The following is a 12,213-nucleotide window of genomic DNA, read 5'->3' on the forward strand; positions in this document are numbered from 1 at the left end:
GAATTTAGACCTTTAGCTTTGTAGGCTAAATCAATTGTAGATTTTATCCACCGTGCGATAGTCGCTTTAGACGCTTTTTTCCCCCTATTTGAACCTCTGAACTGAACAAACAAGTTATTGTCCTGTCTCCAGGGTCTAGATAGATCAAGGTACCTGAGTACTGATTCCCTTACATCAAGGTTATGAAAAAATCTTTCTTTTTGATTTTTAGGGAATTGGCAAAAAGACGGTAAAACAATCTCCTGATTCATATTAGTATCAGAAACGACCTTAGGGAGAAAGGCCGGATCAAGCTTTAGTACTATTTTATCATCGAAGATCTGTAAATACGGGTTCTGTACCGAAAGAGCCTGTAGTTCCCCCAACCTTTTTGCCGATGTGATCGCAACTAAAAACGCGGTTTTAAGAGAGAGTTTGTTGATGTCTATGTCTCCCGATATATCCCAGGACTGATCACAGAGAAAATTCAGGACCAGATTAAGATCCCACGGTGGGACTGATTTCCTAATAAATGGCCTTAGCCTCTGGACTGCTCTAGAGAATCGACTAATCCAGGGGTGAGTAGATAAAGAAAAATCAAAAAATACACTTAGGGCCGCTATCTGGACTCTTAATGTACTTGGTCTAAGACCTTTCTGAAATCCTGACTGCAAGAAGTCAAGAATTTTTGGGATATCTGGATGGTCAGTATCAACTGTCATCTTCCCACAGAATCCACAGAATGTTTTCCATATTTTTGTGTAGATGGCAGATGTCACCGGCTTCCTGCTGGCTTGAAGGGTAGAAATGACGTCATCTGAAAGACCTTTTGCCCTCAAGACCTTCCGTTCAGGATCCAGGCTGCCAACTGAAGCGCTCCTGGGTTCTGGTGTAGAACTGGACCTTGTAGAAGAAGATCCTCTCTGTCTGGTAACCGGAAGGGTTCTTCCACTGATAATCTCTTTAGCATTGGAAACCAACTTCGTTTCGGCCAGTGAGGAGCTATGAGGATAACTTTGGCCCCGTCCTCGCAGATTTTCCTGAGTGCTCTTGGAATCAATGCCAGAGGTGGAAACGCATACAGAAGACCGTCGTTCCAAGGCTGTGACAGGGCATCGATCGCAGCTGGGCTTTCCCAGGGGTTTAGGGAGTAAAAGGTCTTGACTTTTGCGTTTTGCTTTGTAGCAAATAGATCCACAGCCGGCTTCCCCCAACGATGACAAAGATCCCTGAATACTTCGTCGTTTAGTTCCCACTCTGTAGGGGATACACTTTTCCTGCTCAGGAAATCCGCCAACTGGTTCTTGGATCCCTCCAGATGTACCGCCGAGATTGACCGCACCGACTTCTCTGCCCACTTGAAGATCTGTTCTGCTAGATCTTGCAATGCCAGATGTCTTGGGCCCCCCTGGTGTCGAAGGAAGGCTACGGTCGTCGTATTGTCCGAGAAGATCTTTACATGCTTGTTCTTCAGCAAATGTTGTGCCGCCGTTAAGACCTTCCAAACCGCATGCAACTCTCTGTGGTTTGATGACTTCTTGCGGTCCTTTCTTTCCCAGCGACCTTGGAAATATCTTCCCAGGACATGACCTCCCCAACCTTCCTGACTTGCGTCTGTCGTGACTGACACACTCGGAGTTTGGAGCCATGGTACTCCCAGCCGGAGATTTTTGGAGAGAGTCCACCATACCAGAGACCTCTTGATCTGAAAAGAAAGATTTAGTCTTTGATTTAGAGAATTTTGCGTTCTGTTCCAGCTCTTCAGAACTCCCTGCTGAAGCTGTCGGGAATGAAACTGACTCCATCTCACGCAAGGGATACAGGCCGTCATTAGCCCCAGTATTATCATCCCGTCTCTGATCGTATTTCGGCCTCGCGAGAAAAGATGGACCTTTTTTACTATACCCTTTAGCCTGTCTTCCGGAAGGTAGGACATTCTTGTTTCCGAGTCGAGCATGACTCCTAGGAATTTTATTCTGGATTTTGGTATTAGATCTGACTTCTCCCAGTTTATGATCCATCCGAGACTCTCTAGAGTGGATATGAGGAACTGACAGTTGATCCTGAGCTGGTTTACTGACTCTGCCGCTACCAAAAAGTCGTCTAGGTAAGGGATTACCAACAAATCCTGATTTCTCAGATATGCGACTACCTCTACCATAAGTTTTGTAAAAACTCTGGGAGCCGACGCCAGGCCGAAGGGGAGACAGCGAAACTGAAAGTGATAGATTTTCCCTTCCATGTTTACCGCGAACCGCAGGAACTTTTGGTGGTTTAAGTAAATGGGAACATGGTAATATGCACTCTTTAGGTCCAGAGTGCACATCACCATACCCTTTCCCAACAGAGGAATGGTAGACCGAATCGACTCCATTTTGAACCTTTTGTATACCACCCAGTTGTTTAGGTGCTTCAGATTTATAATTGTTCTCGACTCTCCTGATGGTTTTGTTATCGAGAAGAGATTCGAGTAATGACCTCTGTACTCTTCTTGAGAGGGGACCGGAACAATTGCTGCCATTTTTAGGAGGTCCTGTATATCCGACCACATGGGGGACGATGATTTTAGATGTGTACTGGACACCAGAAATCTTTCGGGCGGAAGGGAGGAAAATTCGATTTTGTACCCCTGGGACACCACTTGTAACACCCAAGGACTCGTTGTTATTTCCCTCCAACCTTCTAGGAATCCGGCTAGACGACCCCCTACTCTGATGGCGTCATTTTCTATGGTAGCTGGACCTCGGACCTGAGTAACTCGAGTCCTTGGTTTTGGGTCTACTATCTCCCCCTTTCTGGTAGCTCCATCTACCTTGCTTCCCTTTACCCCTGTAATCCTGTTTCTGATTATAGCGGGGTCTCCGAAAGGGCTGGAATTTTTTAGGCTTTTCTTCGGGGAACCCCTTTTTTACATCTGCGGCTTTCTCTAAGATATCGTCGAGGACTGGTCCGAAGACCCTGCCCCCAGAGAAGGGTATGGAACATAATTTATTTTTGGAGTGCATATCACCCGACCAGCTTTTGAGCCAGATAGCTCTTCTGGCTGCATTAGAGAGAGATTGCCCTCTAGCCGCAAATCTAACAGTCTCTGCGGACGCGTCTGCTAAAAAGGTGGTTGCCAATTTTAACAGAGGCAGAGATTTCAGGATAGTATCTCTAGGAGTTTTGGCTATTAATTGATCCTGAAGATCATTTAGCCACAGGTCCATGGAGCGAGCCACTGATGTTGCTGCAATATTAGCTCCGATAACCGCCGAAGAACTTTCCCAGGCCCGTTTCAAAAGTCCATCTGCCTTTCTGTCCATGGGCTCTTTTAAGTTGGAAGAGTCCTCAAAGGGGATTGAGGTTCTTTTGGACACTTTCGCCAATGGAATGTCTATTTTAGGAACATCGACCCATTCTTTAACATCCTCCGGGTCAAACGGCAAGCGGAGTCGGAAATCTTTAGGAATAGTCAATCTCTTCTCCGCCTCCTCCCATTCATCCAAAATCATGGATCTAATATGGGAATTTACAGGAAACACCATCGCAGTTTGTGAGCGCAGGCCACCAAACATTTCATCTTGAACCGAACAAGATGGTTGTGGATCCTCAATCTGCATAGTATGCCGTACAGCTTCCAACAGTTCTCCTGTGTCTGCTGCGGAGAATAAGTATTTCCTCCCTCTCTCTGGAGGGTCTCTGCTCTCCTCTTCCTCCCCTATATCCGATACCGCAGATAACGAGTCTCCTGAAGAGTAATCGACCCTCTGCCTTTTGCTCGGTCTCTCTGAAGGTGAGGCTTGCGGTAGTACCAGACTTGATACCGAAGCCTGGACCTCCTCTCTTATCATGGCTCTCATATTTGACATAAGAGAAGCCTGCTCCTCTCCTATGATTTTGCAGGTGCATGCTTCACATAGGGGTTTCTGCCAGGTATCTTTCAGCTTGGCTGCACAAATAGGGCACTTCTTGCTCTTGCCAGGTTTCTTTAACGGTTTTTCAGGTAATGAGGCAGCCTATAGAAAATAACAAACTCTAGGATAATGCCCCATTTTTTTTTTTTTTTTTTTTAAGATATCCATAACAAAGAGCCCTGCTCTACTTACTAGCGCTGTGGACTCCTGCCCCTCTGCTCTAGCTGCGTCCTCCATGTTACTGCACTGGAGATCGCTTACTGCCCCTGCACATACCTTTATACTTCTGTTCCTCTTTTCATCTGTACAGCGCTCCCGCGCTCACTACCGCCTGCAGAGACGCCGCCCGCCCCCCTCAGCCGCAAACCGGAAGTGACGCGCGGCCGGAAAGAGAGGATGGTGCAGCGAGGGTTTCCATCCCCATGCCGGCCGCATGGAGACGCCGACATCAGCAGAGGCCGCCGCTGGGATTCGCATGCACCAGGGGGCGTGACGGAAGGATCGAGAGCCCCCGGCAGGGGGAAGCGATCCTCATACCAGGAGCAGCGCTACACTGGTAGGCAGAGGGACCCTCGGTCGGGTGTCGGCCAGCGGGCGCCTTATGGAGGGAAGGGTGAGGCAAAGCCCCCCCGATCCACATCCCCCCGCACAGAACGGTAGCTTCCTCTCGCCGTTCCTATCCATAATGGGACAGGAAAAACACTGAAGGGTGGTAGGGGGAGGGTCCTTTTAACCTCTCGTGTTTCCTGTCCCATCATGGCTAAGAAGGACGTCCTCCAGTGTGCTGTCAGGTGGTGACCTGGAAAATATATTCAATAAAAATGATGGAAATGCTGAAAGCTATTAATATATGATCAGTTACAACCCGAGACAGATGAGAAGATGGAGCAAACATCTCCATGGCTCATCTCGTGCAGCCAAGGCACACTGCTGTGCAATACATGAGAATTTACCAGCGAGCATTGCATTGTAAGGATTCTACACATGTACGCAGCTCATGTAAATGCACAACAGAAATGGCGCACTGACTGCTGACAGGGCAGGAGTTATAGGGCTTCCAATTATGATTTGTATAAATCAAATCAGGGCCATAGGCAAATACCTAGCAAGAGCTGCTTCACTGCTACTAAAGCTACCTCCATTAGTAGTGTGGAAATAATGGATGATATGGAAAATACAAAGACTCCCACATTCTCATCATTATGGGATATAACCCAGAGACAGGGAGATAGTCGTAGCATTCAGAGAAGCCAGCTCTAGAAATGATTTATGGGTATCATACATGGATGGTAATATGGAATACAAATATATTAAACCAAAATACAAACTACAGATAGAGACGCATATAGAGGGCTTCATCAAGGAGATACAGCTCCCTTCCATGTCACTCATTTATATAGTTATTACAGGCTCCCACACAATCATATGCTGCACACAATGTACTATGCTACATACAATGCATATTTGTTGCTTTCCACCATCTCACATGGTAGGTATGTAGAAGTGGATGGTTTACAGGAGTTAACCCCTTTGTGATCAGGTGACTTTCGGCGTGGAAGGTGGGGTCACTTATTTTTGCCTTCCCTTTTTTTTTTTTTTTAGTTGACCTATCACAACTTATTGTTTGCGGGAATAGTTGTAGTTTTGAATAACACCATTCTTTTCACAATAGAATATCCTGAAAAATGAGGGAAGCGCAAAAAATTTCATAGTGGTGTGAAATGATGAAGCAAAAAAAAACCAAAACTATTCTGGCACTATTTTTTGGGTTCAGCTTTTATTGCATTCATTGTGTAGTAAAATTAACCTGGCAATATGATTCCTCCGGTCACTATGATATTGATAATAAAATAAATACTGTTATTGGGTCTTTAAGACCCGGACTGGAGTCTGGGAGTGACCTTTCCCACTCAGGCTCTTGTGGTCGCTCCTAAACCCCAGATAAAAAATCCAGTCAAGTAAAATCCATCTCAGTAATCTAGTGCTACTGGTATAGACTTTACATCACCAAGGTCAGCCACTTGTGACATACACCTGCCGTACAGGACCACACCTCCGGCTTATTATAGATGTTTCTCACACACACACACACACACACACACACACACACACACACACACACACACACACACACGTGTTGCTATTTTCGGAGGCCCGGGGCTTTTTTTTTTTTTTAATGCACTGAGCTGTAGTGGATATTGGGGTACATACAACATGTTCATCGCTACCGAATATCGGACTGGGGTACCAAGGGCCCACCAGCAACATTGATTTTTGGGTCCTAGTCTCTAGCTATATGCAACATTTTATGAGTAATTTGCTAAATAAAAGAGATGCTGCCTACATATTATGTATAAAATGTACTAGCACTACTCATGTGGGAGGCCCACTTGTGCATAGGGGAACCCCAGGGGACCTTCTTGTTTCCCTATGGGTCAGTTACAGGCTGTCGATTTTTATAGTTTTTTTTACGTACAGTGCAGTGACCAAAAAATGGCAATTTCAGCAATTTTATTTTTTGGGTTTTTGCCGTTAACAGTACACTTCAAATATTTTCAGATTTTTTAAGGATTTTAACAGACAATGATACTAAAGCTGCTTTTCTGTATTCTTTTAATTTTTAACTTGGGGGGAAAAAGGAGAGGGTGATCTAAACCTTTATAATATACTAATTAATTGACACAGTCTTACTGAAAGTAAGGCAAAAATTCAAGAATTTTTTATACACATCCTCAGACCAATATGAGCAAAGACGATGAATTGCAAAATATTAAGTTTAAAAATAAGTCTTTACACACTACAATAATGTAGTATTGCAGTATAGGGTGTATTTGAGGTTCTGCTGTGATGCCAAGCCACAGAATGGCTTTCCTAGGACGACCAACTGGTGACCCCTGGCAGTCGCATTGTGTGTTTGGGAAAGGGGCAGCATCCATGACTGCAACCTAATTTTACGTTATATGGTAATGAACAGGTTGAGTTAGAGCTGCCTGCAATTATTACCTTCTTCGTCAATCCACTTCATTGTGAAGAGCTGCTCGTTGTCAAAAGCGCACATATCCTTCACCTCACTACAAAGCCCATCAAAGGTGATGCTGGGGTCAAAATGGGTAATCATGATGTCTCTGAAAATAAAAAGCTAAATTTTAGTACATAGTCCACAAAAATATCAGTGCATAAAACCACGTCGTCAGAAAAGCCGTATGCATCATGGCATAGGGTAATGATTATCAAAACGATCATTCCAACCACCACCCAGTGTAAACTCACCACCCAGCGATTGAACAACGAATGATAATTTACTCATTTTCGTTAATCAATACACAGAAGCTTTGACCAATTACTTTTATGTCGGTATAAAGTTCCAATCTCAGTTAACGAAGTAACAAAATATGGTGTGACACAAGCATCCTCACAACCAGATTGTAAAATATGGCTGCAAATAAAGCAAATCTACTTGCCATACTGTGAATGTATCAAATAGTGTAAAAGTATCCTTAATATGCCTGAATATTTACAAAATAATCCACACCTTCATTACTGCTCAAAGCAAAAACCTGCTGATGGATTACTCAGTATGGCTATATTAAAAGGAATCTGAGAGCATTGTAGGGGGCTGAGAGCCTGATTCCAGTGATGTGTCATTTAATAGACTGTGTTACCGTTTCAATAAAATCAGTGTCTTAATTAACAGGAGATCATCACTACAGGACTAGGTTTTATGCCTGCAGGACAACTGCTCTGTGTAACCAGGCGCCATCACTGCAGTGTACACAGAACGCTGACAATCAGTGGTGTGGATTATACCGAGCTCAGCATTGAAAGTATGGCTAGGTTTGCAGCAGAGAAAACAGTGATTGCTTCAAAATTACTCCATGCAGACCAGCAATGATACATTACTGGAATTAGGTCTATGTCCATACATCATGCTGCTTCCAGATTACACTGCAAAACCCTGGTGGCGGATTCTCTTTAAAAAGGGGTTGTCCACTACTCTGACAACCACATCTCAGTCCCTATGTTTCCCCCCAATAAAATAACATCTATACTCCCCTGTGGAGCAGGCACCGGCACTGGCTCTCCTGGGGATCCCTGCAGCAATCAGTAGCCGCTTCACTGGCCCCTTCTTTGAACAAATCGGACATCCAGTAATGATAGCAGTCGCAGCACTGGCTTCCTCCGAGAGTGAAGCGGCCCGGATTGGCTTCAGGGCTCTCATGACAGGTGGTCACGTGAGCCCCAGGAGAGCCTGTGCCAACACCATTGCAACAGGGCGCACACTGGAGGCGAAAGTAGCCATTGTTATTTTACAACGGTGGCTCATGGTTATTGAGAAGGAGCTGTCAGGGTAGAGTACAACCTCTTTAAATATTGCACGATCAACTGGGTGGCATTATGGAAATGGTGGCGGGAGCTTCAAGACATCGGTTTTCATGGAAGAGCAGCTGCGTTCAAGTCTTACATCACCAAGCACTATGCCACGTGATGGACTGGGGTCTATCTAGGTGCCACTGGACTCTGGAGCAATGAAGCATTATGTGGAGTGAGCTCACATCTCTTACAAGTCGAGGTTTGGTGGACGCCAGGAGAAGGGCTAATGCTTTAGGGTTATTTTTCAGGGGTTGGCCTAGGCTACATACCGCAGTTCCAATGAAGGTAAGTGGGACATACCAAGTCCTACTGATCTACTGCATTCTTCCAACAGTTGTGGAACAGTTTGGGGAAGGTCTCTTTTCGTTTCAGCATGACTGCGCCTCAGTGAGCAAAGCAAGGTCCATAAAGGAACGGTTGGGCGAGTTTGGTGTGGAAGAACTTGACTGGCCACAAAGAGATCCCCCATCCCAACAACCTCATCTAAACTTTTGAGATGAAACTGAAAGGCAGATTCCAGGTCAGGCCCTCCCACCAGTGTCTGGCCTCACAAATGCTCTTCTGGATGAATGGGTAAAAATTCCAATGGACATTTCAAAATCTTGATCAAAGCCTCCGCAGAAGAGCGGAAGCTTTTATAGTTACAAAGACAAGAGTAACGCCATATTAAGGCCTATGGTTTTAGAATGGGGGGGGGGGGGGGGGTCATAAAAGCCCCTGTGGTGTAATTTGGAATATAGTTTGCACACAACATGTAGTCTCTTTGGCAGACAGACAGGTGACTACACAGGGGATAGTACAGCTCTTACTTCTGTTCATGTCGCTAAGCAACCACTGAATCACGTCTAAGATATGCTCAAAGGAGCGGTATAATGGGACAATGGGAAAATTATCGGGTGACCAGGCAATGTAGTGATGGAGCTCAAGCTGGACAGATTTTTAGGGTCTGACAGATGGATGACAGGCTAGTTGTCCGGATGAATTTGTGAACAACTATACAAGAAATCTACGGTCAGATGAAACCGTTTAAATGGGGGAAAAAAACAACTATGATATTATGGTTAATTAAGGCAAACACTACAAATGTATAGTTCTTTGTCCAACATCTGCTCCCTATGTGTGTGCAGGCTAGGGGATAGGAGCGGGGAGCAGCGGGCACCGGCCTCAGATTAACCATCGCTGATGCAGAATAAAACCCGGGGCTGCAATAACATAGGATTCCTGCCCTGTGATTGGGCAGCAAGAATCAGACTACAGGGTCTCGAAGGAATGAACATTAAAGACTAAAACTTATTGTTATTATGTCTACTAAAAGAAGCCACTAACATGTGAAAATAATATGTTCCAAGCCAAAAGAGTGCATAGTCCAGCTGTAAGAAGCACACTTGTAATAATCTGCTGATAATGTTTTACATGTAAAAGCATAACCAGGGGGACAGGATGGAGCAATTCTGCAATACTGATGGATATTTATACAAGGGGTTAACAAAAGGCTGCAAGATACATGGAGAACGGTGGCGGTCTGCAGGATACTGCACATAATAGAAGTGTAATAGATATTCATAGACATACACTGGATTCCTATCTGCTACGCTGTAGGAGTTTTGCTAATCCCCCGATACACTGCAGTAAATTAAAAACTGAGGGAAGGAGAACTAAGTGTTACACGTATCTGATGGCTTTAATATATTTTGTGAAGAGATGACAAAGTACCAAGGACAAGCCTGTAATACAGTGAATATGGCACGTGGGAGCAAACACTTACGGCTGGTTCACACAGGACATATTTACAACAGATTTGTCAACAAGAATTTTCAGATGTCAAATCTGCTGTGCTTTACAGTTCCAGGACTGTGGACACACACATCTGGGATAGAAACCCGAGATCTGCAGCAGGTTAGTATACGCTGCAGACAGTCACTGCGGGATTACACAGCTTGTGGTGTGACCAGTGAGGCAAGCGGTCTCACCATACTTGGGCAGTAGTATCACACGATATAGTGCGGAAATTCCAGAACAGATCGATACATGGGGGAGTAGCCAGATGACCGTAGCCCAAACATGAGAAAAACATGCAAAATGTTCACATCTAAATATCTTTTCCCAAACAATTTTTTTTAAACATACTAATGTCGCCAACTAACTGTTACCACCCCAAGACTACAAGGCAAGAGTGCTATCCACCAAATCACCAGTGCTGTAATGGTTTTCAATTATTGCTTAAATAAGAGTCAGTTAAAATCAAAATCCTACATGAACAATTCTAGGAATACATTTCTTTTTAAGCTTGTGAAAATATGGAAACTAGAGACAGTGATTACTGACTAGCTACTGACCCATGGGAATTGGCAATGCATAATCATCAACCATCTCCTGGACTACCCCAAGCAGGTAATTACATGCACACAACGCCACCATTTGTTAGCTTAATAAAGGTACTTCTCCTGCAGCAGCCATTATACTACGCCGGCTTACAGGCGTATGCAAGAAATACTAATGGGAAGCTGCAGGACAGATCGCAAATTCATCAAACATTAACCTACAGGAGCTACTTCTGTATAAGTCAGTCTTGTTTGTGTGATCATAAGCTGCTTTCCCAGCAATGCGGCTTCTCTTTTCAAGTATGAAAAGACATCAGCAAGCACATCATTCCTCCATAGGTGTTCTGCAGTGAAAACATGGCCTCACCTGCGCACAGAGTAGATCACTTATTGTTTGTGTCTGACTACTGGAACTTGCACAAATTCAGGACTTTTTAGGCCCAACATGGCACTTCGCCTGCATACAATGGCGCGACAGTGCCCATGCCAAGATATCACGCCATTTATTCCCCAGAAACAGTGAAGTGCAGCCCCATAGGGAATAAATGGAGCAGTGCTCGGGCATGAACACAGCCACTCCATCCTAACTGGGATAGAAGACTCCCTCTCTGGTGCAAGTTCCAGCGGTTGGACCCCCGTTGATCAATAAGTTATTGCCCAGCTCATGGATAGTCGATAAGCAGGTTGTCCATTATTTTTACATTGATGGCATATGCTTAGGATGGGTCATCAATGTATGATCGGCCAGGGTCCGACCCCCGGCAACCCTGATCAGCAGTTATTGGTGCCGGAAGTACTTACGTATGGAGCTGCTTTGCCCACTTGTAGTGGCTGAGGCTTGTTAAGTGGTAAGGAGCTGAAAAAAATGTAATAAAATTTAACTTACATAAAAAAAGTTACTTTGAGGCAAAAAGGACCTGGCAATTGTTATATGGGGCAGTAGGATTGTCATACAAATGAATACAAGTATACAGAAGTTTATCAGCATTTTGGGGGGGGCGTGGTTTGCCAGGGGAAGCAAGCAGACGTGCTTCACAGGAGCTCCTGCTATTTCCCCTTATATAGCATACTATAAGCTTACTGAAAGTGCTGAGACTGACTTAATTGCTATCCTAATATGCCAGGACCCACGCACAATAAGAAAAAAACAGGCACCGGGAGTTATCATCCTCCTGCGGTGCAAAACATCAGAGGAGCCCACAGTGGAGGCCTTGCTACACCCAGGCCTGTGAGGACCGGAAATGCTGCGGCGACCCTGGTCCCAGCTCCCTGCCAGACCCCGGATAAGGCTAAATCCATTAAAGCACAGCCACCGGGTAAACAGTATACAGCGAAGAAGACCGGACTTCCCGGGGCTTATGCAGCGGCGGGAACACAAGCCGGAAATCAACGCCAAGGACAGACATCATAAAGCAGAAGCTGCACGACGGAGACAGCACACAGGCAGCGTCTGCTCAGCGGACACCCGACGGAGCCCCAGCAGGCAAACAGGACACAAGAGCGTAGCAGAGTGCTGCACGAAGAAGCCGGAGAGAAGCGACTATCCAGCTCACGGCAAGCCTGGGTCACAGACCCAGAAGTGACTCGGCGCTCTCGCTGCCGCCGCAGTTAAGGTACGATGCTCCGGCATTTGTGCCAAAGATGCA

General features: G+C 45.2%; 1 protein-coding gene across 1 annotated transcript in view; it reads right to left on the reverse strand.

The window, feature by feature from the left end:
* PRKCI (protein kinase C iota) overlaps window positions 1-12,213 on the reverse strand; it is a 114,982-nt gene that overhangs the window by 47,103 nt on the left and 55,666 nt on the right. The window contains exon 2 of the mRNA XM_077290563.1: window positions 6,879-7,000. Within this exon, the coding sequence (XP_077146678.1) occupies window positions 6,879-7,000 (122 nt within the window). The remainder of the gene's footprint in view (window positions 1-6,878; window positions 7,001-12,213) is intronic.

Source organism: Ranitomeya variabilis, chromosome 2, assembly GCF_051348905.1.
Source record: "Ranitomeya variabilis isolate aRanVar5 chromosome 2, aRanVar5.hap1, whole genome shotgun sequence".
In the NCBI taxonomy this organism is placed as follows: Eukaryota; Metazoa; Chordata; class Amphibia; order Anura; family Dendrobatidae; genus Ranitomeya; species Ranitomeya variabilis.